This window comes from Mustelus asterias, chromosome 5, assembly GCF_964213995.1.
Source record: "Mustelus asterias chromosome 5, sMusAst1.hap1.1, whole genome shotgun sequence".
Lineage (NCBI taxonomy): Eukaryota > Metazoa > Chordata > Chondrichthyes > Carcharhiniformes > Triakidae > Mustelus > Mustelus asterias.
The window spans coordinates 47,441,843-47,468,191 of NC_135805.1; the positions used below are offsets into that span (position 1 = coordinate 47,441,843).

Sequence of the window (26,349 nt, forward strand, 5' to 3'; positions counted from 1 at the left end):
GCCTCTTCCTAATATATGCATAGGTATAGCTAGAAAAGACGTATTTAAACTTTATTTCTGTGATCGCACCCATTTCACGGCAGAAAAGGGACACCAACATTATGAGAATGCTTGGGGTTCCCCGATGCCCTTGGGAAGTCACTAGGGGCTTAGGAAACCCTGCATCAAGCTTTCCTTGGATTAATTAATTTACTTAGACAATAACTATGTTATCAAAAGATATTTCTACCTAACAGTTCATAAGCGGGTCAACACCAAGTTTACTAAAATGCCAATTACGTCAAATGAAGCTGCCACTGCCCAAGGGCTGGGATAAGATTTACTCCCGACTTGCTTTAAAAAGAGGTAAATCTCGAGCACAAGCCTTCAGTCAAAAAATCTATTCAAAATTTGCAATTTCATTGAATTGGAATAAAAAAATGATTAAAAGTCTCTTCACTTAAGTTGGTTTAAAGTGCCCTCCACCTTTTAAACAAAATCATCTTTCTTTCTTTATCAGTCCATCCACCAGTACAGATGGTCTTTTCCTTACCTCTTCTGGTTCTCCAGCCTCCTGATTTCGCCAAGCATCCAGCTGCTCTTCCAGCTGTTTACGTAGCTCCTCTGGGTCAGGAACAACTCTCTGGAAAACAAACTCATGTTATCCGACATAAAAAGTGTAGAACACAAAGGCACAGCCAAACGTATTGGCAGTAATTAATACACCACCCATACCAGATTGCAACTAGCCCTTTCCCAGTGTAAATGTTAAAATCTTGTTTAGATTGCAAGACCATAAGATTGAGGAGCAGAAGAAAGACTGATCTGATATGATAATCCTTAACTCTACTTTCCTGCCTTATCCCCTTGATTTCCTTACTGATTAAACATCAGTCTGTCTTAGCCTTGAACACATTAATCAACCCAACCTCCACAGCCCTCTGTGGTAAAGGATTCCACAGATTCACTCACAATTCCTCCTCATCTGTGTCTGAAATTATGCCCTTTGTTTCCCCTGGTGAGAAAGTCTAGGACCAACCTCTCAGCACCAACCCTGTCAAACTCCCTTAGAATCCTATACATCTCAATTAGGCTACCTCTTATCCTTCTAAACTCCAATGAGCACAGGCCCAACCTACTCAACCTCTCTCATAAGAAAATCCCTCCATACCCAGGATTAACCTACTAAACTCTCTCTGGACTGCCGCCAATGCCAGTTTATCTTTCCTTTGATAAGGTGACAAAAACTGCTCACAGTATTCCAGGTGTGGTCTAATTAGTGCCTCGTTTAGTTTTAGCAAGACTTCCCTAGCTTTATACACCATTCACTTTGAAATAAAAGCCAACATTCCATATGACTTACTGAACTTGCATGCTAGTTTTTTGCAATTTAATATGAGGACTCCAAATCCCTCTGTGCTGCAGCTTTCTGCAGACTCTCTCCACTTAAATAACATTCACCTCCTTTATTCTTTCTACCAAAGTGCATAACTTCACATTTTGCTATATTATATTCCATCTGCCAAGATTTTGTCCACTCACCTAACCTGTCTATATTCCTCTGTAGACTGTTATTCTCACCACTTGCCTTCCCATCTATTTTTGTGTTGTCTGCAAACTTGGCAATAGTGCATTCACTTCCTTTGTCCAAGTCATTAATATATATTGTAAATAACTGTGGTCACAGCACTGGTCCCTGTGACACTCCACTAGTTACAGGTTGCCATCCTGAAAATGCTCATCTTATCCCAACTCTCTGTCTTCTATCAGTTAGCCAATCCTCTATCCACACTAATATACTATCCCAACTGTGTGCTCATATCTTATTAAGAAACCTTTTGTGCAGAACTTTATCGAACACTTTTTGGAAGTCCAAGTATATTACATCTACTGGTTCCCCTTCATCTATCCTGCTTGCTACCACCTCAAGGACTAAAGAAGAATGAGCAATGGTAAAGGAGTACGAGGTTTCATTTTAAGAGATGTTTAACTAATTTAAAACAGTCATGTTTTGTAAATTGTGACCATGTTCATTGATAAAACACTGGCTTACTGTCATTTTCTCACTTCTTTTTAGCTCCCGTTGTGCACGCACCATTTCCCAAATGGGGCACAGAGGCAGCTCTAAAGGGGTAGAGTTGCCCCCTTGAAAGATGCATTTTGGACTGACAGGCCCAACCCAACACCCTAGACCATTCCCATTTCCCTCGTATCCAAGTAATCAACTTCCCAAAGGTTCAGCTAAAATTAGGAATGCATGGTTGAAACCTCAACACTTAAAAGTTACCAATGTGCACTCTACGTCTTGGAGGAAAAGTAAAAGTAATTTTTGTTCATTAAAAATAATTTTGTTTAGCTTTGTAACATGGAAGTAACAGCCTGCTTTATCAGTACAACTCACAACCAAGCTTCGACAGATCAGCATCATTCATCAAAACATGCCTGTTAAGTATCACTTTTATTGAATAGAATCGCTCTAATATCTTTCATACCTGTTCAACGTCCTCTGTTAGCAGCTCATGCAGAGTGTGGATGGTGGACTCGCTATTCCTTTCAGACATCTGTTCATTTTCGGATTCTGACCAGTCATCTGTTGCAGCATCCATCTCTTCAGGTTTGGGAAGCTGAAACTCTCCTTCAAGGTTGTTGTCGGACCCTGCAACACACCAGATATGGTTCAACTGATACGATTTTGAGTGTAAATGAAGACGATTTAGATTCATACAGGGCTATTCATGACCCCATGACATTGGCTTCACAGCCGATCGATTACTTTTAGAATGAGTTCGCTGCCGTAATGCAGGAGACCCAACAGCCAATTTGCTCATAAACTCACATACAGCAATGAGGTTATGCAGTGTTATGTATCTAATTACCTGGTCCTGTTGTAGATGAGGAGTTTTTCTCTGGCTTCAGTTCCTGTACATCCACGCTCTGCAACTCTTCCTGATCAGTTTCCATTTCAATGGATTGAGACTCTTCTTTGGTTTCCTCTCCCTGCTCTTGTCCACTTGCATTTTGTTGCTCCGCTGTGGCTACATCTGGAACGAACCATTTGTAAGATTAGGAAAAAGCTGCACACTATTTCAAAGCATACAATTCATTCAGCAAAAAGCGAAGTGGATTTTGTTTTTACAGATTCAGTGAGGAGATTCTTCTTCACTGATTTCTGAATTTGAATGATTTTGACCTCACCGTAGGTTTGAGCATCATATGAATCACTTCCTTCTTTGATATGTTCATAAACATCCGCTTCCTTCGCTTTCTGGTCGGATTGCCTCGTATCATGTTGTGCTGCATTGTCAGCTTCCACCATCTTCAGTCGCTTGCTCGCACACTCATTGCGATCGCCCATTGTTCTTTCGTTATCTGCACGACCGGGTTTTCTCTTGTAACTCTTGAGAAAGATCATCACTTTAGTTTGTCAAAATATCTGCAAGAAACTCAATTGCCTTTCTTTGTAAAATATTGCGCAATAAAATATGGGTGGCACGGTGGCAAAGGGGTTAGCACTGCTGTTTCACAGCATCAGGAACCCAGGTTCAATTCCAGCCTTGAGTGACTGTGTGGAGTGTGCACATTCTCCCCGTGTCTGCGTGGGTTTCCTCTGGGTGCTCCGGTTTCCTCCCAAAGTCCAAAGATGTGCAGGATTAGGCGGATTGGGGGCAATGCTAAAGTTGCACCTTAGTGTCAGGGGGATTAGCAGGGTAAATACTGAGGTTACGGGGATAGGGCCTCAGTGGGATTGTTGTTATGCAAACTCAATGGGCCAAATGGCTGTCTTCTGTCCTATAGGGATTCTATTCTTTTACTAAAATGTATCCAGGATATTACTTAGCATAATGGACATGGGAGTGTATGGAGGATGTGTTAGTTGAGAGAGGCATCAAAATCTCCTGAAGCCTGATTGCGATGCGAAGGAATTTGCTGGATTTGGAGATGGGCTTGCCCCTCAAGTTAGCACTAGACTAGGAAAAGGGGGATATACAAGCTAACACCATTTACTAAGCAGAGTGAACATGGATGGTTATATCAAATATACACAATGGCAATTTTTCTTTTAAGGTTAATGCTGTATGAAATTTATAGATATGAACAATGGATTAAGGTGACTTAACAGAAAGAGAGAGTTCAGAGCCCCTGGATCTCTGCGCAATTCATCACAGTGGTTCCAGAACCTGGCACAGAACGCGAGAAATCAAATGGATTTAATTTGCTGCAGTAAGGCATCTTGCCATATACCTTGTTAAGACTTTTCCCTTGCACCTTTTAGCTAAAAAATGGCTTTACCCACAAAGTTACTGTAACTGTAAGATAGTAACAGTTTATAAAAGACACCATGGCATCTGGACCTTGATGAACAGGATCTACAGTCTATCTTTTGAACCAGTGAGACTAGAGGATTGAGAAATAAACAGCAAAAGGTCTCGGGATGAGGGCAATTCTTAAATCATGTACAGAAGTGGAGCAAAGTTTGGATTTAGAGAAAAGAAATGAAGCGGGGGTGAAAAAATGAAATATTTTAAAAATCCCCAATAATTCATGGCAGAAGGAATGAAACTCCACATTTTGAATTTGTCTTCACTTTCTAGGTGAAGGGAGGTTGTTGGCAGACATTAACAAAGACTGGAATTTTGCCCTTCCGTCTGCCATGGAAACTGGGAGTGGGCGGACCATGGAAAGGTCTGTTGACTTTTCCAGTTTCGGGGCTAACAAGGCCGGAAATTCCCGCCCAAAGTATGACGTGCCCCACTTGCAGGACTTGGCTTTGCAGCAAGTTTAATGTGCAATTAACATGCAAATACAGATACTTCATGAAACTATGGTGGTCTAGAGCAAGATGGCATATTTGAAAGCTGATTGCTGAGTGGTACAAATTGTCTGGCAACTTGGGGCAATTATCAATTTTCAAAATATTATTTCATGGGATGTGGGTGTCACTGGCAAGGCTAGTACTTGTTGCCCATCCCCTATTGCTCCTGATAGCCCTTAAAATGAGTGACTTGCTTGACCAGGAGGCAGGCAATAGTCAACCACATTGCTGTGGCCTGGAGTCACATGTAGACCAGACCAGGTAAGGATGGCAGACTGCCATCCTGAAGGGCATTAGTGAACCAGATTGCTTTTTTTAAAAAAAAGTAACAATTGATGATAGTTTCATGGTCATCATTACCAATGACTAGCTTTATAATCCAAATTAATTGAACCCATGTCCCCAGGGAATTAGCCTGGGCTTTTGGACTACTAGTCCAATGACATTACCACAACACTACCATCTCCCCTTCTTTGCACAAGTTCCTGGCCAATTTGGCCATTAATTTACCGTTGTAAATTTCCGGGTCAATGGATCTTGAATATTTTACTGAAACAGTTCCTGCTGCTACATCAAAATAGCTTGGCAATGCATTCGAAAACCTCATCAAAAAGGTGAAGGACAGTGAATGAAAAACATTGCTGCACTGTGAAAGTGAAATATTTGTTTTTGCACAAACCTAATTGTACAGTTAACTTACAAAACTCTCAGCTGATCAATCATTTCAGAACTCTGTTATGGTTGCTAAGTTAGAGACAACGTACAGGTGATCAAAGCAATCACTCAATTCTTGCATGGTGTGCATGACCGAAAATGTGTTTTTATAAAAGATAATAAATGAAGTGGAACCACGACACATTTGTGGAAACAAAGTGCTGCCTATGAGTGAACAGTGCTTTTACCTGTGTTTTGTCCTGAGATTGTCTTTGAGATGCAACCCTTGCCATCAGTTTGGACTCATGACCCTCTGACTGATTCGCATCTGCAGCCCCACTTCCTTGTTCCTGCAAGATCCAATATCAAATAAAGTTTGTGCAAGGTATTCACATTTCACCAGATGCTGCATGCGAGTTTTTTTTTGGCAGATGGCCACTTCATGATTTATCAGATTCCGTTTTAACATTCAGAAACTGTTGTAATTTTATCTTCTATGTAGTATTTCAATTTCTCGTTGATGTGAATGTTTCGGAGCACCAAATGTTTTTTTTAAAATAATGTCAGAATTATAAGCATTGAAAACAGATTTGAAGACAAGACTGAAGGAAGACAACTGCTGTAGGTCTCGCCCTTCGGACTTTACTGCCCTATATCTTTTTTTAGGTAAGGGGACCAAAACTGTACACAGTATTCCAGGTGAGGCCTCATCAACATCTTGAAAAAATTGCAACAAAACCTCCCTATTTTTAAACTCCAATCCCTTTGCAATACAGGCCAAAATGGCGTTTGCTTTCTTAACTACTTGTTGGACCTGCTTGCTAGCTTTTTGTAATTCTTGCACTAGGACACCTAGATGCCTCTGGACTTCACTCAGCTGCAATCTCCCTCCATTTAGATAATAATCATAGAATCCCTACAGTGTAGGAGGAGGCCATTTGGCCTATCGAGTCTGAACCGACTACAATCCCATTCAGGCCCTATTCCTGTAACCCCACATATTACCCCAGCTAATCCCCCTGACACTAGGGTCCATTTAGCATGGTCAATTAACCTAACCCACACATCTTTGGACTGTGGGAGGAAACCGGAGCACCCGGAGGAAATCCATGCAGACATGGGGAGAACATGTAAACTCCACACAGACAGTGACCCGAGACCAGAATTGAACCTGGCTCCCTGGCGCTGTCAGGCAGCAGTGCTAACCACTGTGCCGCCCCAAATCTGCCTTTTGATTTCTGCTACTGAAGTGTATGACCTCATACTTCCCCTCATTAAACTCCATTTGCCAGGTTTTCGCCCAGCCACTCCATCTATCTATATCCTATTGCAGAGTCACAATATCCTCATCACAACATGCCTTTACACCAATTTTCATATCATCGGTAAATTTGAAAACCTTACCATTCTGTTCCTTCCTCCAGGTTATTCATGTAAATAGTGAACAATTGCGGGCCAAGAATGGATCCCTACAGCACCACTAGTTACATCTTTCCACTCCAAAAAGGACCCATTTAGTCCAACTCTGTTTTCTGTGACAGCCAGTTTTCAATCCAAGCTAACACACTTCCTACAATTCCATGGGCTTTTACTTTATGCACCAGCCTCTTATGCAGCACTTTGTCAAATGCCTTTTGGAAATCTAAATACACCACATCTACAGGTTCTGCTCGATCTACTCTCCCTGTTACATCCTCAAAGAATTCGAGCAAATTTATGATTTAGCTTTCATAAAACCATGTTGACTAGATTTGATTATATTCAGCTTTCCTAAATGACTAGCTATTTCCTCTGATTATTGACTCCAGCATCTTCCCAATAATAGATGTTAAACTAATTGGTCTATAGTTCCCTGCCTTTTGCCTTTCTCCCTTTTTGAACAAGGATGTCACATTGGCTGTTTTCTAATCTTCTGGTACCCTCCTGGAATTTAGTGAGTTATGAAAGATTTCAACCAATTGGTCCACGACTTCCATTAAAACCCTAGTGTGCAGTTCATCGGATCCTGGTAACTGGTCTGTCTTTAGCACATTGAGTTTCTCTAATACTTTATGCCTTGTGATTGGGACTGTTGTAAATTCTACCATATTATTTGAAATCAGCCCACCTGATAGCTTCGGGATATTTGCAATGTCTTCCACAGTGAAGACTGATGCAAAAAGCTCACTAACGGAGCAAAACTGCATATTGTTCCTATCATCCTTTGTGCCAATGCACTCCGGGATTCCTTCCTTTCAAGCTAGTCCACAGCCCCACAGATGACTGTGCAAGAATCTGCCTTCTTCAGGCATAGCCTATTTCACCAAAACAGAGAATGAAGGTGGATAATTGATGTGAAGTTAGTTTCCCATTTATGGGCTCCAGTTGAAACATCCATCATAAATATAGGTAACAAAGATTTTGTTTAATAAATTTAAAATGCCACACAGTTAGAAGTTGGATTTTTGTGTGTCGTGCAGATGTATGGAGGAGTTTTCGCACTCCGTGCGCAGACTGATCTAATTATACCTCTTTAGCGTGATCTCTCTCGGATGCGGATCCAGCCAGTTCCACAGCTGTATCACTCTGAAGGTTCTCCTCCCCAGTCTCTCCTTCAGCTTCATGTTCCATTCGCTGTTCAGACTGAGACTCATCTTCATTATCCTCATCTGCCTGGAAAGAAAAACAGAGCTAAGATGGACCCCCTCTTACGAAAAAAGAACTTCAAAATCATTGAAATTTCTTTTGAGGGGAATGTGATGGGGACAACTAATTTTACAAAACTGGGAACAGGTCTGAACAAAAATACATGAATGCTAATTACCAGAGTCCTGAGGATTAATTAATATATTTTTATGCTGTGAAATATCTAGCTGCACTGAGAGATAGATCAAGAGCGGACGTCAACAGCTCCACAACCTTTAACCTCATGGGCTAGCATGTGACCCACACTCGAGACCAATCCTAGCTCAGTGGGATGTAACCTGGAGCAACATCAACTAAATCTTCAAATGAGGCATTATTTAATGCAGGTGTTCCCAAACCTGGGTCTACAGATCCCCAGAGGTCAACAAAGGGTCTCGGTGGCAGGGGTCAGTGAAGCTGGCAGCTGCCACGAGACTGGCAAATACCGGTTCAAATGCACAAATTTAAAAAATCATAACATTGTGCCCTTAAATATATTTTTATCATGTTTCTTGTCAGGGGTATGTTTAAAAGTCAGCACTGTTTTGCAAGATGTCAATTTGTCTGGGAAAACATGCAGCTCTATGTTGAGAATGCAGGATAATTATGTGTTTATCTGAACAGGGTTAATGCATTTGTGTTTACTCATGTTTCCCTTGGGGTTTCGGAGTAGAGTTTTGATTAGGCTGATTTAAACGAGACAGAGTCATGTGTTAATGGGCAGAGCTGAGCTTGCAGGAGAGACAGTGTTTTAAAACAGTCAGTTTTTAGTCTGGTTCTGAAAGAAGCAAATTCTCTCTATCTCCAGATGTCCTCTGACAACTCTAGGACTGATAATCGAATTACAAGCTTGTAAGCCTGTGTTTTGCTAACTGACTTTGAAGATGGGTTAAGTTTGTAAGAGGAATATTGCTTGAATGGAACTCGGGGATAGTTTAGCATTGAAGAACTGTTTCTTGTCACGTTTAAGTATTGTTCAATTGGTAAATGTTAAGCTAATTCATTTGTTATTGCTAAATAAAGTTGGTTTTGATAAAAGCTTCCCATTTGTCAGTAGAATCGTACCTGCAGTGAAACATCATATCCTCACATAAATGTCAAAATAGCAAGTAGTTGGGTTCTAGTCTAACTTCATAATAACCTTGGGATTTGTGATCTCATACCCGAACAAAATAATTTCAGAAATCAAATAGGCCAATCAGAGCAAGTCCTCTTAGAGCACTGGATGATGATAGGCTGCCTAGTCACCTGCTTATTTTGTGAAAAGATGCTATACAACTGTTGTTGTTGCTTGCCCTTTCTTCAAGGAGAAAGTAAACTTCACACAAAGGAAATAAAGAAATTACATACTTTTGGCTGCTGCCCCTCGTCCTCAGGATCTCCTCTGTTTTCCCTGGTAGATTCCTTCTGTTCTTCCTCTTTAGACTGCTGCTGGTCCAGGTCTTCAGCACTTTCTTCTTCCCCATGTTCCTGATCCTCAGCCTCAATATTTTCTTCCTTGCTCTCATCCTCTTGGCTTCTCTCATCAGTTTCCTCCTCAGTTTGAGGATCTTGGTCTTGTTCTTGCTCAGAACTCTCCTGCATTGTCTCCGCGCTCTCCTCCATGGTCTCATCTTCATCTGGACCTTTCTCATGGAAATCCTTTAGTTTTTCTTCTATATCAAAGGGATTATCTCCTTTATGAAAGTAAAAAAAGGTTCATTATAATTGACACGATTTTGGTACTGATGTGAAAAGGTAACATTTTGAGGTAGTCCTTTAAAAATGATGGAAGCAGCAGATTAAAAAAAACATGGGTTAAAAAAGATAGACCACATGCAAGGTTTATGAATTTTCAAAAAACGTCAATATTAAAACTGGATTTCGAGTTGTCTAAACATCAATTGTGGGGAAAATGCTGGAGTCCATTATTAAGGAAGTCTTAACAATGCACGGAGAAAATCATAGCACGATTAGAGCAAGTCAACATGATTTTACTAAGGGAAATGGTGCTTGAAAGAGATTTTTGATGATTTAACCAGTAATATGGGTAAATTAATGGCTCATGGGGTTGGGAGTAATATATTAGCATAGATAGAGCATTGATTAAGGGATAGAGAACAGAGAGAGGGCACAAATGGTGTTTTTTCCAAGTTGGCAGACAGTGAATTGTGGAGTACTGCAAGGATCAGTGCTGAGGCCTCAGCTCTTTACAATCTATATTAATGACATAGATAAAAAGACAGTGGAGTAATATATCAAAGTTTTCATGATACTAAACTAGGTGGAAAAGCAAGCCATGGGGAGGACACAGAGGCTGCATCAAGATATGGAAAGGTTAGGCGAGCAGGCAACAAGATGGCAGATGGAGTAGACTATAAGAAAATGTGATGTTATTCATTTTGGTTGCAAAAAAACCCCCAAATGTTTTCAAAGTTGAGAAGCTTGTAAGTGTTGAGTTCAAAGAAATGTGCTGGTGCAAGGAACGCAGAAAGTTAGCGAGCATGCAGGTGCAGCAAACAATTAGGAAGATAAACGATATGTTGACCTTTATTGAAGGGGCATTGGACTACAACAATAAAGACGTTTTGCTACATTTGCACAGGGTTTTGGTGAGGCCACATCCAGAGTACCGAGTGTAGATTTGGTCTCCACATCTAAGACAAGATACACTTACACTGGAGGTGTAACAGCAAAGTTCACTAAATTGGTCCCCAGGACGAACCTATGATTAGAAGCTGAATAAATTGGGTTTGTGCTCTCTAGAGTTTAGAAGTTACGAGAGGCAATCTAATTAAAGCCTACAAAATTTTGAAGGGGCTTGATAGAATGGACGCAGAGAGATTGTTTCCACTGGCCTAAAACACGGGGGCACAGTCTCAGGATAAGGAATTAATCATTTAGGATGGAGATGAGGAGGAATTACTTCAAAGGGTTATGAATCTTTGAAATTCTTTACCCTACAGGGTTGCGAATGCTCCAACGTCAAATACATTTATGGTTGGGAAGACAGATTGTTGGTCTCAGAGAGAGAAGGTATATGGGAAATGGGCAGGAAAATTGAAGTCTAAGATCATCAGTGATCGTACTGAATGGTGGAGCAGGCTCGATGGACTGTGTGGTCCTGATCCCCTTTATGTTCTTAAAATGAAGGCTACAAATTAGTTTCCAGGGGAATAGTACATACATCTCCTTACATCTTTAAAATTTTTAGTGCATCTTCATTTTCTTATCCTCTATCCAACAGCTCTATACCTATAATTTGTACAGATGTCATTTGAGCTATATGCTCACAGACAAGGGCTACTCTAGAGCAATATGCCTTCCGATTTGAAAAGAATACAGGCCAGATTCTTGTTCTTGATCACTGATGGAATAGAACATGCAGCTAAACATGGACATTGAGCCAAGAGTAGGATTGGACCCATTCACAGAAGAATGGCCTCTTGGACAAGGGACTGGTGCCCTCACACCCCTGGAAAAAGTCAATATCTTGAGAAAATGGGCAAGAAATTCTGTTCTGTACAACCTGGGTTTAATCTAGGTACTGAATGTATTCATTGAACTCTGGAGAGGGCAGAAGACTGTCACTGTCTGAATACTGGAAAATCTAATAAATCCAGTTTAAAGGTTTTAAAGTTTATTTATTAGTGTCACAAGTCGGCTTACATTAACACTGCAATGAAGTTACTGTGAAAATCCCCAAGTCGCCACACTCTGGCACCTGTTCGAGTACACTGAGGGAGAATTTAGCAGGACCAATGCACCTAATCAGCATGACTTTCGGACTGTGGGAGGAAACCAGAGCACCTGGAGGAAACCCACACAGACACGGACATTCTTTGCACATATTCTCAACAAGTCCACAACTAACTTGCCTTGCTCCTCCTGATCCTCGTCACTTTTTTCTCCATCTTGGCTTTCCAGATTGAGGTCTTCAGGCAGGTCCAAGGCCTCGGTTTCTGGTTGTTTGTCCTGATTGCCTTGGTATGGGTCCACTTCATTTTCATTATATTCACGCTAATGTAATGAAGTAGATTAGTAAGCCCCCCTCGTACTTGCATTTGAAATCTGTTCAGATTACTAATGAAATTACTGGTGAGTTAATGTAAAAACACCGAATTAAGACAAAGTAATATTTATCATGCAACTGATGTGTACACTTGCATCTTCCACAACAGGCATTTTACAAAGGATGTTTTAAATGTGGTGTACCCATCAGCCTAGTGGGAACAAAATTCACTATGAATGAGATCTTTATCCAAAATTTTGGCATTTCTACTTTTGATGTTCCACTACTCATTGCTTTCTGTAAAAAAAGATTGTTTTTGAAACTTTGTTTATTCTCCCCCAGAAGAGTCTTTTTTTTCCTCCCCTAAAAACAAAAGTTCAAGAATGCAGGTAAGTTATTTGTATTCAGATTTTTCTTGCTGATTATCTCACAAAGACCATGTGGAGAACCCGAGCTTGCAACATTGAGAACTTCAGATGTGAACTCAGGCCCAGCCACTCACTGGTGCAGCGAGTTAAACAACCAGACATTCTGCACTCCTGCACACAGCCGCAGGGGAACTTTGTGGGGGAAAATGAAATGTCAATACCTCATCCAACTGCTCATGGATTTTCTCTTTGCCTTCCTCTTCCCCCCTCTCTTCTTCCTTCTCCTTCTCACTCTCGTTTTGGTTTGCTGCATCCAAATTGTCATCTTTAGCAACGAGTTCAGACTGCTCCTGCGGTTAAATAACAGTTGGGGTATGAAATTAAAAACTGCAGTGACCACAGGTCAAGATGGAACTGATCAAATGACTAAAGCGAAGAGGTACTCCAAGAACAGGGGTGGGAAGGCATGCAAAGGGAACAGATGCAATGTTTTTCAAACTTATCTAGTTCAAAGTACTTGTGTGAACTGTAAGGAAAAAATGTCCATTGATCAATGATATCAAAAGGCTCCAAGTCACCAGTGCATACAACTGGAGGTGCAGCCATTCCTGTTTCCTGCAACAATCTTTTTTTCAATAACTGATCATTTGGGGTATATATTCTACAAAAAGCAAACAAACAATCTCAGCAGTCTTGTGAATCAAGATTGAGAATATTTATTTAGCGGTCTTTGCTGTTTTCCTCCCTTCCACTTTCTAACAGAATTAGGACAGTTAGGATTGATATTAAAATGTATATAACTATATATACACACACATTAATAATCTTAGAGCAGACTCAAGGGCATGCTGGAGTTGAACAATAGTAGCTGCTTGCAGCCAATGTAAATGTGAAGGAGATAATGGAAATTAAATTTCAGACAGAACAGAGAGGGCCAAGACAAGGGACAAGATAACATCTACATTTCACTGATTAGGTAAATGAAGCTCACCAGTTGATATACGCATTAGAATAATCAGTGATCAGCAACTATTAAGGAGGTCTAGCAGTAATGTTAGAAAGAAAGAACTATAAAAATGTGTTGCAAACTCTAAATGTTTGAGACATTTTCCTTGGGTGACTCAGGAGCTTCTGTGCACACTCGAGTAAAAGGTTTTTTCCCCCCCCTTACTTGAACCTCACAGGCTTCACAGTGGCTGTTTTTCTCCACAACACAACCAAGCCAGAACTCCCTATGGGTTCCTCAATCCTAGCTTGAAACTCCATATTCATCTCATTCACGAGATCCACTTCCTAACCTTTTAACCATATTCTCAATAAACTAATCATCAATTTTTCTCTTCCCAGTCCACATATGCTAGCTAATACTGTAACTAACTCGATCTTCTTACGTACTGTATCCCTCCATTTCTAAATCACCATTCCACTCCACCCTGCCTCAGACCCCGAAAACCATCACCCCATCAACATTTTCACTTTTTTCTTCAAATCCTTGAATATATTGTTGTATCAGGTCCATGCCAATCTCTCTCATCTCCACTTGAATCTTTTCACTCAGGCTTACACCTTACCAGAGTACTGAAAAGGCCCTAACCAGAATAATGATTAACAACCGCAGCACGGTGGCACAGTGGTTTGCACTACTGCCTCACAGCACCAAGGACCCAGGTTCAATTCCAGCCTCGGGTCACTGTCTGTGTGGAGTACTGCATGGGTTTCTTCCGGGTGCTCCAGTTTCCTCCCACTGTCCAAAGATGTGTGGGTTAGGTTGATTGGCCATGCTTAATTACCCTAGTGTCAGGGGGATTAATATTGTAAATGTGTGGGGGTACGAGAATAGGGCCTGGGTGGAATTGTGGTTGGTACAGACTCGATGGGCCAAACATCCTCCTTCTGTACTGCAAGGACTCGATGGTGATTTCTTTGAACCTCTGACTGAAAGTGGTGTGTTATTCCTCCTCTCTGCAATATTTTGCACAATGAACCTCTCCACTAAATACCTCTTTGGCATTGCCCAGAATAGGTTCCATTCTTACCAACCCTATAATAGCCAGGGTATCACCAGCGGTGGCCTCTCTTCCTCCCGAGACCTCAAAGGATCCATTCCTCTCTCCCTTTTACTCATCTATATGCTACCACTAGTGACACGTGTACAGAACTCTTGATAAGAAAATGCTCTTTATTGATCAATGAAACAGTTAAACAAGTTACTCATTTTTAAACTTAAAACTCAGTTCTGCCAAAACAAACTACATCACACAGAAAGCCAGAGAAATTAGGTTTTTGGGTCAGGAGTTGGTACACGGTGATTCATGGCTGCTGCAAGAGTCAGTGCTTCCAGGAATCTCTACAGTCAGGACTCATCTGAACCCGTCATTTGTTATCAGCTCAGAAAATGGAAATAAAGGAATTAAAAAAAACAAGTATACATTGTCATCCCAAATTCTGCTACAGTAAAATGAAATGAAACAAAGGAGGAAAGTTAAGCACCCAGCAAGCAATTTTCTTTGCTACAAATGGAAATAAAATGACTGTCAACATTTCTTCATTGTAATTTCAACTGGTTTCAAAATAGCTGTCAATAATCATTAGTATTGAAATTACTTAATTAAAAAGTGAATTTCAGATTTATAAATGCTTGGCATCTTACCACATCCATCCCTGGCCCAGTTTCTTCAGCCTCATCATTGCCACTATCTTCATCCTCGTCATCCCCCCAGAGTCTTTCATCTAGTTGGTCAGCCTCTGCACCTTCCAGGTCACCCATCTGTTTATCCAGTTCTTCTTCCTCTTCATGATCCGACTCCTCTTCTTCATCGTCCTCTCCTGAAGAACCAATTCAACCATTGAAACACAAGTTGGAGCTGGTTATTGCTTCTCATTGGAGAATGAGCTGAAACATGCCGATGGCTATATTAATTTGTTTCAGTTTAACTCGACCACGTAAAAGAAAAGCAGCTCAAGTGGAAGGGTGACTGGGCATTCTAATAGATTCCCGTTTGATGCTGAAAGGAATTTTTTTTTGAAAAGATAGTATTTCAAAGATCTAAATGAAAGATTACAGCTGATGTCCAAACTATGATTCACAAATACATTCTCACATATCTCCAGTTTAGAGCCACTTTTAATTAGATTTCACCTTCAAGTGGCAGTCAACTGTTGCCAGCTCCCAACTGGAAAATTCTATTTCCAAGTGTTCACTATTATTATTCGCAGTGAACAGAAAATCTGGATCAAGAATCAGTCAATTTATGAGTGCTGAGATGCTGTAAATTATAAATCTGCCAGTTTACAGAAGTCCATTCTTAAATATGTACCATGAAGTCACTTGATATTCACGGTAGTATTAAACATTACAAAACAGGATAGGGAATGTACTGCAAGGTCACAAATGCACAGCATGCCAAACTCAGAACCCAATCATTTGGTTCCGAAGACTTTGCATTTTTGAGCTTTAATGTCCCATTCTAAGTTAGCTTCGTAAATACTGGCCTTTTAAAAAGGTCAGGTAAAGATGCCTTAGACCCAGATGATCATAGGCTGCTTTCTTCTTTGAGGGGGAGAGCTGAGTGGTGGTAATTAAATCTGAGGGTCACCCCACTTCAGGCAAGGGGCAAGGTTGAGAGGGGGAGGGGGGCTTCAATGGGACTGCTTCACTACTGCTCCAGCTCACATCAAATAGTAATAATGCTCTGATGCAGAGGCCACTATTTGAAAGTAGTAAAATGTGCTTTCACCAAGATTTCCATTAAATATAAAAACAGAATAAACTGGAAATGTTCTACGAAATGGTCGCTACCCTGAAACTTTAACATTGGCTTTTCTCCACAGACCTGAGCATTTCTAGCACTTTGTCTTAATTTTGGATTTCTGGCTTCTGCAATGTTTTGCATTTCCACTATATTTTCCTATTAAGCAGTACACTAAAAGTACATCTCAATTTGTCACCCAGCAGCTGACCTGGTTCTTTACGGTCTCCATCGTGCAGTTTTCCCTGGAAGTCCTCAGACATTTCGATAGCATTTTCTTCCTCTTTAACATCTTCCATGTTCTCCGCATCTTCTTTCTTTTTTTGGTCTTTGCAGAAAGTATCTTCCACCTGAAGAGTCGGAGAACATAAGATTTTTGCTAAAAATGGGAACCTATTATCTACCTCAGTGCAACATTCTAAAACTTACTTCAGCAATGAGGGAGGGTAATTACAAAAATACACACACAAAATAAAACAGTTGGGGGGGTGGGGGAAGAGAATGAAGGAAGAAGGGAGAGAACATAAGCAAAGGGGAATACAATGCATTGCGTGACTGTCTGCTCCCTCAATAGCATGTGGGAGGAAATTGATGGGAAGGATTGGAAAAGAAACTGATAAGACCCGTGGTATCGCAATCTTGCGATTACTGTGATCTCCAATTCTTATATCCTTTTTTCCCCAGCTTCACTCCAAGAGTGTTCTAATTTGCAAAACACCAAACAAACATTAACTGTGTCCCTCAAATAATTTACATGATAAACATTTCTTAATCTCAAATAACTTTACATCTTGAAGTGGGACAACTTATTGTTGTAATGTAATCCTTGCATCAACCCTCCTGAACAGGAGTTGGGATATACATTCACCAGCAGAGTGCGCTGGTCTATATTAGCACATCAATGCTTTGAATGTTGGCTGGTTTTCCATAGATGGAGAATCATAACTCACTCTGGTCCTTAGCCAACTCCCCAGTCAGGACTTTCTAGCAGGGAGTCACTGGATAGCAAGTCATGAGTGTAACAACTGGCTGTTTTGTTTTACCTCCTTAGTGCTCTGAAACATTCTTATTTCCAATGTAGTCAAAACAAAACTAAGTAGAGGCTAGAAATAAATCATCGGGCTCTCTGATTCAGGTAGCTGGTTTATACACTGCTTATTCCAATGGATTCATGGGGATCTCCCATTGACGTCTTCAAAACAATATTCAGTTCATAGGCAAGCCACGATGGAGGTGGGGTGTTAAATCACTGAATAATCATATGAGGGTTCAAGTATGATTGAGCGACAGATGTACAGAATGTAGATGTTCAATCTGCCGCATGTTACAGGTGCAGCTCATTTAACTACACAAGTGCAAAAGCTCAATTTGGATTTTAAGCAAAAAGGTGCAATTTTTTTACATCATTGATTAATAGACTGTAGAAAGTGGGTCCCCTTGAAAGCAGAAGCAGCACTGGTGTTGGAAAAGGTAAAAGATTGGGCTCCCAATGTTCATCTTTTTTATTACAGCAATATTTCTACAATTCGTAAATCATCCTCAGTCCTACAGTGCTTAGGTGGAAGGACTAGATTCTTTTGAAACCTTAATGTGAAACAATACTGCATAATTAAGACGCTGAGAAAGCACATACCTGGTCTTCATTTTCTATCTTGTCGCTGACATCCTTCATGCCTTCCCCCTCTCCAATCCCACCACTCTCATTCTCATGGAATTGAGTTGAACCTTCTCCAGCTGCATCCTCCATTAACTCTTTGGGAAGGCAGAATCCCTGCTCAAGAAATATCCCTCTCAGTCATTTCATCACCAAGATATTTTGAAGCATTCATTAACGACTTTTGTTTTGATAACAATCCCAATTTTTCAATAAAACACAAGTCCTCGGTGTAGCATTCATTTCAAGTTGTTGTGCTGGATTTAGCACTTGGGGCCAATGGGATCAAAGGTTATGGGGAAAAAGCAGGATTAGGCTATTGAGTTGGACGATCAGCCATGATCGTAATGAATGGCGGAGTAGGCTCGAAGGGCCGAATGGCCTCCTCCTGCTCTTATCTTCTGTCTTTCTATGTTGTGCTGAGAGGATTATTTAAAACAATGTGAAACAAAATTAAAAACTTTTAAAAACATATATATTTTTGAAGTAAAACGTGGGAGAATTTTACAGTCAAACTTCCAACTTCAAAACATACAGCTTCCATGGACACTTGTTTTTCCCAGTGACTGACAAAAGGTGTGTGGGTTAGGTGGAGTGTGCTATGCTAAATTGTCCCTTGGTGTTGGGGGGGGGACTAGCAGGATAAATACTCGGGGTCACAGAGATATGGCCTGGGTGGGATTGTTATTGGTGTAGGCTTGAGGGGCCGAGTGGCCTCCTTCTGAACTTTAGGGATTCTGTGACAAAAGGAACACACCAGAATGCAAGTTGTTCTTTGGCAGGAGGTGGCCTGGCAGGGCAAGAGTTGGAAATGAGAGAAGAGAAAGCAAGCCCAGAAAGACATTGTAGGAAATATGGTATTGATATTTTATGATATAAAAAAGTTAAATTTTTATTTCAAATTTAAATGATGGCAAAGTAAAATTGAATACCATACCTGCACAGCAAGGTCTGTGAATAAATGAGCTAAGACAGATAGCAATTTCCCATTGCTCCTATGAGTTGCCATGGAAATTGTTAGGTAGTGTAGGACCAGCTCGGAGTAAGTAGTCAACATGGGAAGGAGTCGCACGATGCAGCGGCAGCTTTGATTGAACAACTAAGGGAGAGAAAGAACAGACACTTGGAATGGAATTCCCACACATCCGGAGCTGCGCTTTGCTGAAACCAGATGTAATGGAAAATAAATTCAGTACAAGTCATCATCTCTCTTTGCAAATTTAAAAGCTGACCCAAGGCAAGAACACAATTCAGAACTCCCCGCTCGCCATCACGTTGGCCCATTTGAGCACAGCGGAAGCTTGTGTCAGGTCAAGATGCCTAACCTGTCACTAAAACTGAAGAAAAGTGAAAAGAATGGACCTACCTCACATTAAGTGGACCTTTCTCTACACCCTAGCTATGACTGTAACACTACATTCTGCACTCTCTCCTTTCCTTCTCTATGTACAGTATGCTTTGTCTGTGTAGCGCGTAAGAAAATACTTTTCACTGCATACTAGTACATATGTGACGATAATAAATCAAGTCAATAACTTGATGTCAGCATCATGTTTACCAATCAAAACTAAAACTGTTTCAAGGGACATGATCCTTTTGTTTTCTTTCTGTTTGGCATTTTCAAAATTCTGTTGAGGATAACAATCTAAAGTCACATTTCAATCCAAAGTGTATTCTACTAAAATTATTTTACTAATGTTCTACTCTGTGCTAGTTATTTGAAGCAAGGTGCAGATTCAGGATCCTTTATTCAACCTTTCTAGGAAAACCAAAAAGCAACGGCGTTGACATGCCAAACTGCAATTTTTAAAAATTCATTCGTGGGACATGGGCGTTGCTGGGTGGCCAGCAATGGGTAGTCGAGAGTCAACCACATTGCTGTGGCTCTGGAGTCACGTAGGTCAGACCAGATAAGGACAGCAGATTTCCTTCCCTGCAGAACATTAGTGAACCAAATGGGTTTTTACATCAATTGACAATGGTTTGATGGTCATCAGTAGATTCTTAATTCCAGATTTTTAAAATTTAATTCAAATTCCACCATCTGCTGTGGCAAGATTTGAACCCAGGTCCCCAGAACAGAGTTTCTGCATTAATAGTCCAGCGATAATACCACTAGGCCATCGCCTCCCCTTTAATTGGCACAAGAGAATTGTTCTCTTTGAAAAATTGCTTCAATAACAGTAGGTTTTCAACACTTGTCCATGAAAAGTGTTTTGCAAACTAAAATACCAGTCAAGCACTCTTAAATATTGGGGGAGAGGTTAATCAGATTACTTCAGCCAGACCTGTACATAATGCAAGCTGAGGGACCAGTCATCAGTCTGCAGAAATAACTAAACCAATGTTTTTTTTGGTATATACGCAGTAGGCTTTCCCCCGACTAATACAAATGTGCACAGAACAAACCTGATTACAGCTAAAGTTCAAACATACTTATAGGTACATTCTTATATTTATCTCAGTACATATAAAAAGGGACATTTTTTCCACAAAACAAACCTGGTACTGTGCGAGAGCGCACTCCTGACGGCTGTCCATTAGTTTTTCCAGAAGGTCAGAGACAACAGCAATAACTTTCTGCAGGTTTAAAGAAGCAATGTCGCTTGCTAATTGCTGCCCCAAATATTTACTCAGGTATCCAGATTGAACTTTGTGCACCACCTCCTTATCCTCACTGCTTTCATTTCCTACAATTGACCAAGACATCAGCGTTAATAAACAGCAACTATTTTCTGGCAACTAGTAACAGATAATAGAGTCATAGAAGTTTACAGCATGGAAACAGGCCCTTCAGCCCAACTTATCCATGCCGTCCAGTTTTTACCACTAAGCTAGTCCCAACTGCCCGCTTTTGGCCCATATCCCTGTATACCCATCTTACCCATGTAACTGTCTAAATGCTTTTTAAAAGACAAAATTGTACCTATTTTTGGTGAATATGTCACAAAAGGTGTGCGCTTAAACCCAACTACACAGAATACACTGGTTATTATGATGTTGTGACATTATCCAAGATACAAAAAATGGAACCGGCCCCAATTTTAAAACTAAACGGATTATGCCGGCTCAGTTGTTAGTGATTATTTTGCATGCGGGTGGTCACTGCTAACCACGCTCACGATCCAAAAATGGCAATAGCCAGCTTTCTCTTTTGGACATACCAACATTGCAGGTGGCAGAGCAGCCTCCTATAAGAAACTCAAATGATCACAGGTCTCTGTAGTGGTGGTAGAAATAACTTTTTAAAAATTCAGCCTTGGGACGTGAGCGTTATTGGCAAAACCAGCATTTATTGCTCATCCCTTACTGACTTCAGTGATCAGCCACCTTCTTGAATCATAGTAGTCCATATGTTATAGGTACACCTGCAGTGCTGCTAATCATAGAATCCCTGCATTACAGAAGGAGGCCTTTCAGCCCATCTCGCCTGCACCAACAACAATCCCACCCAAGCCCTATCCCCGTAAACCCATGCATTTATCCTGCTGATGCCCCTGATACTAAGGGGCAATTTACCACGGCCAATCCACCTAACCTGCACATCTTTGGACTGAGGGGGGAAACCGGAACACCCGGAGGGAACCCACACAGACACAGGAGAACATGCAAACTCCACACAGACAGTCACCCAAGGCTGGAAATTAACCTGCGTCCCTGGCACTGAGGTAGCTGTGCTGCCCAAGAAGGGAGTTCCAAGATTTTGAACCAGTGTCCTGTCCAAGTCTGATAGTATTCACTCCTATGATTCCCTCCTCTCCATTACCCACTACCCCCATTACTTTTAATAAAAATGGTCATGATTCTGCAAATCCCTAAGACACAGCTGTGAACTAACAAAGAATGCTAACACTTACCAGTGGCTTTCTCTTGTTCCTTTTCATTCTCCTCTTTCTGCCTTTTTACTATAGCCTGTACAGCACAAAGCACTGTATTAATTGCCGGCTCCACTTGCAGGGAGAAGTCCACTAATGAACTCACACTGGAATCTAGTGTTGGAGGAACATCAAAACAGCAATAGTTAATTCACAATGAATTGCATGGCCAATTTTCTTCCGACAAGTTGAAACTAGAAAGGTGCTCTACTAGCACATATTTCATTCTTTGATTTGATTTATTATTGTCACATGCATTAACATAGTGAAAAGTATTGTTTCTTGCGCACTATACAGACAAAACATATCGTTCATTGAGAAGGAAACAAGAGAGTGCAGAATGTAGTGTTACAGTTATAGCTAGGGTTTAGAGAAAGATCAACTTAATGCAAGGTAGGTCCATTCAAAAGGACCTGATGGCAACAGGGAAGAAGCTGTTCTCGAGTCGGTTGGTACGTGACCTCAGACTTTTGTATCTTTTTCCCGATGGAAGAAGGTGGAAGAGAGAATGTCCGGGGTGCGTGGGGTCCTTAATTATGCTTACCGTCAAATGTCAGATTCAGTAGCTCTTGCTCCCATGTTGTAAATTCAGCCATTGCGCAACTGACTTCCTCTTTAATATACTCAAGGCTCCTGAACAGCGCTGGGCAGTATGATGCATTCCCAGAAGCAGGAGCAGCGAACATGGTCTGTACGTCTTGCAGCTGAACCATGGTCCTACTCAAACAACCAATCCCTGTTGAACAGGTCTCAAAGCATGTCCTGACAAAAAAACAAACAAGAAACCTTATGTTTCCATCAGAAAAATGTTTAACTCAACCAGAAACCGTACATCATTGCACAATTCCTTCTTGCCTATACTAGATTAGGGAATTCACTTTGGAACTTTTTCATTGGCTATAATGCGCTTTGGGATGTCCTGAGGTCCTGCATAGCATCATCAAACGAAGCCCTTCTGATTTAAGTTAAAAATAAAACTAGAGAATATTGCATTCAATAGTTCGATGAGTTTACTCATTGAGCAACAGGGCTGGTTGTGTATGTACTGGTCATGTCTGGATTCACTATCTAATCACTGGGAGAAAAATGAACCCCTGTTCCTAATCACTATCGACTAAACCCAAGTGTGGCCAACCTTCTCCCTCAACGTACTGAAAGCATGAGAAGCATCCGAGCCCAATCATTATTTCCCTGACCCCTTGGGAATCTCTTGGTTTCCACCTGGTGCCTGTCCCAGATGGAATGACTTAGCCCGAGGAACATTAGTGTTAATCATCTCATGCACAGGGCATTATTGTGGAGGTTCTTCACGACAATACCTTGGGCCCACCATCTTCAGTTACCTCATCAGTTACCTTCTCTCGGTCATAAAAGGTTAGAAGTGGGCTTGTTGTTCACGGATGATTGTATGGCATTCAGTTCCATTTGCAATTCCTCAGATATTACAGCAGTCCATTCCCAATTGCAGCAAAACCTGGACAACTTGGGCTGATAAGTGGTAAGTAACATTCATGCTGTACAAGTACCAGGCAATGACCATCTCCAATGAAAGAGAACTTAGCCATCTCCCCTTGACATTTAATGGCATTACCAACACTGAATGTCCAACTATTAACTTCTTGGGGGGGTTACCGTTGACCAGAAACTGAACTGAACTGGCTATGTAAATACTGTGGCTACAAGATCAGGTAAGACGCTATGAATTTTGCGGTGAGTAACTCACCTCCTGACTCCCTGAAGCCTGACAACAGTGCCATGGATTTTTTTGCATCTACACAAGGGGGCAGACGGAGCCTTGGTTTAATGCCTCATCCAGAAGTCTCCTTGGACAGCACAGCACTCCCTCAGTACTGCACTGCAAGGTCAGCCTTCGTTTTGGTGTTCAAGTCCCTGGAGTAGGACTGGAACCCAAAATGTTCTGACTGTGGGATGAGAGTGTTACCAACTGAGCCACAGCTGACTGGATATTCAGGACCTAAAGTGCTGCGTTACCGATGTCTTTTTGTTTTAAGTGGAAAGACTTACCACGAATACAGCAAGGTTTTGCTGGCTTGGCAACTCATTTCATCTATATTTGCCTTCACTGCCTTAACCTCCTTCAGCATGCTTCCAACCTGCTGCGTCACCTGTTGCCACACTGGATCACCGTGTCGCATTTTACAAGCACCGGGCAGGTAATCTTCAACCAATGGTGTGGGGAACCTGAAATCCTCAGGTAAAGATGTTGTTGTCGTTCCTCCATTTCCCAAGTCCATTTTGCTGCTGTCCATCTGCTCCGTACTGGTCAATTTGTCCTGCACCTCGTCATGGGTCTCAGATGGTTTGTCTTTTGGACAGCACTGCAGAAACCATAAAAGTTGCTCCAAGGCTACTGTAAACTTCATAGACAAGGTACACAGCTGGGCCATCCAAAGTTTGACGCCATCTTGAGGTGGAAGAGCCACATCATGGTCCTTGAAACCTGCCAGCCTTTTCTGAATCTCTTCCAGACTTTTAATCAGATGTCTTCACATAGATAAACAGAAAAAAGGATTCAGCACAAGATTCATTAAGCAGCTTGACTTTAAAGAGAGTGGCTGAGTTACGATAATTGCATTTTTTTGGAAATAACTTTCTTTAAAGCTTTTAAGTTTAAAAGTGTCACAAGTAGGCTTACATTAACACTGCAATGAAGTTACTGTGAAAATCCCCAGTCGCCACACTCCGTCGCCTGTTCGGGTACACGGAGGGAGAATTTAGCATGGCCAATGCACCTAACCAGCACGTCTTTCGGACAGTGGGAGGAAACCGGAAACCCCGGAGGAAACCCACGCAGACACAGGGAGAATGTGCAGATTCCGCACAGACGGTGACCAAAGCTGGGAATCAAAACCAGGTCCCTGGCGCTGTGAGGCAGCAGTGTTAACCACTGCCCCACCGTGCCACCCCTTTTTTCCCCAGCCAAGTTATAGCTGGGGCTACATAAAAACCACAATTAAAGATTACATTGTGACTGGATTTATATTATACCACTCAAACATCTTAAAATGCGAAGCCACATAACGTACCTTAAACTGACCCACTGTTCCGTTAGTCCAGTCAGGCCCTGCCTTTGTTTGATCAGTAGTTTCAACAGGTGAGCTGTAAATCCTCGACAACGTTCAACGTTACCGAGACTAAGTTCCTACAAAAGCCAAACAAGCGTCGTTAAAACAGAAGCTGGAAATTTCACGAGTAGGAAGATCTCTCGACAACGAATGGCAAACAAATTGAAGAACATACTAAAGGAATAAAACTAATGCATCGAGCTTGCACCATTGTCCAGGCAAATCTGATCTTTGCACTTTTTTCCTAACCTGAACATTAGCCACTACCAGTGACTGCTTTTGGAGGTGGCAATTTAGCAACTCATCAACTCAGTTCTAATAAGAATTTCTTCCAAAGTTAAGTTCTATTTATGGATAAGAATTAAATGCCTAGATTCAGCTGTTCAGCATTTGACACACAACCTTTGTGAAACCCACTCCCTCGGCCGAATTTTCGGAAAAAGAATAGCGAAGTGTCATTTTCGGTATGAAAATCGGTGCCATTCCTGCCGGTACAATCTGGACTGCAATTTTCAGGCACTTGGAGGGATCATCTGAGCACTTCAATGAAGCATTTTAACGCCTTCACAGCATTTGCTCTTGAATTCAAGTCAGGAGGACACCCGCCAGCACACATCAGAACCCTTCCCTGCTTTAGCGCAGTGCTCACGTATGCCAGGTGTCACCGACATCTGAGCCACCAGGCGCCCAGCTCACATAGTCCCCATTTACAATCTGGTGAGTGGGAAGATTCAGTGAGGGCTGAAGATGCGACATTAACCAGTCTTAGTGCCAAGTAATGATTCAAATTCATGCAAATCAGGTTCAGGCTCTTCCTCGGCACGAACCCGATTGTGTCATCGGGGAGGGTCCGGGAAGACCGGGATTGGAAATCTCACTGGCACAAATCCTGTTTTTGGCCTTTCACATGATTTAGTGGCGATGACAGGATTTGTGCCAGTGGCACTAAATCCTACCCGCAATACTTTAAAAATTAGATCACCTTGCTTATATATCTTGATCTAAAGCACATGGATGCAATGTTTGCAGTACAGTGATTTAAATCTTATAGGTAATCAGTGATCCTGTTACAAATCCAAATGGTTAGAGCCATGACAAATTATACAATGCCCCTCAAGAAAGGAGGTAGGCATCACATCCTTGAACTTTTTAAAAACAAGTTGTACTTGAGGTTGTGGAGAACAATGGTAAGGGAGTATTTATTGCCCATTCCTCACTGCTCTGAGAATTAGTCAACATTGTGGAGGGAGTCACAAGTAGAAGCGGGAGGTTTCCTCACCAAATTAGCCATTTTATACAAAAAATAAACAACCTGGCAGCTTTTGTGGTTGTTTTTTCTGGCTCCAGCTCTTGCATTCTGGGCTTCATTGTTTAATTCGCAGTTTGCTATTTTGGGATTTTAACTCAAATTCTAGGTTGCTAGTCCAGTAGCATAAGCAGCAAATCACTATTTTCTTGTGGATCGATTCACCCACACAATGTACCAGTACTACAATAATGCTTTCATAATAATAAT

At 41.3% G+C, this 26,349-nt stretch overlaps 1 protein-coding gene across 1 annotated transcript in view; it reads right to left on the bottom strand.

The window, feature by feature from the left end:
* Window positions 1–26,349, bottom strand: part of mdn1 (midasin AAA ATPase 1) — a 194,542-nt gene that overhangs the window by 12,968 nt on the left and 155,225 nt on the right. The window contains exons 78-95 of the mRNA XM_078212495.1: window positions 24,795–24,910; window positions 23,773–24,252; window positions 22,292–22,509; window positions 21,730–21,861; window positions 20,375–20,562; window positions 18,810–18,971; window positions 17,852–17,989; window positions 16,430–16,568; window positions 15,120–15,295; window positions 12,691–12,819; window positions 11,968–12,109; window positions 9,461–9,786; window positions 7,955–8,098; window positions 5,695–5,796; window positions 3,175–3,376; window positions 2,856–3,020; window positions 2,472–2,635; window positions 533–622 (exon numbers count right to left, since the gene is read on the bottom strand). Coding sequence (XP_078068621.1) covers window positions 533–622; window positions 2,472–2,635; window positions 2,856–3,020; window positions 3,175–3,376; window positions 5,695–5,796; window positions 7,955–8,098; window positions 9,461–9,786; window positions 11,968–12,109; window positions 12,691–12,819; window positions 15,120–15,295; window positions 16,430–16,568; window positions 17,852–17,989; window positions 18,810–18,971; window positions 20,375–20,562; window positions 21,730–21,861; window positions 22,292–22,509; window positions 23,773–24,252; window positions 24,795–24,910 — 3,213 coding nt within the window. The remainder of the gene's footprint in view (window positions 1–532; window positions 623–2,471; window positions 2,636–2,855; window positions 3,021–3,174; window positions 3,377–5,694; window positions 5,797–7,954; window positions 8,099–9,460; window positions 9,787–11,967; window positions 12,110–12,690; window positions 12,820–15,119; window positions 15,296–16,429; window positions 16,569–17,851; window positions 17,990–18,809; window positions 18,972–20,374; window positions 20,563–21,729; window positions 21,862–22,291; window positions 22,510–23,772; window positions 24,253–24,794; window positions 24,911–26,349) is intronic.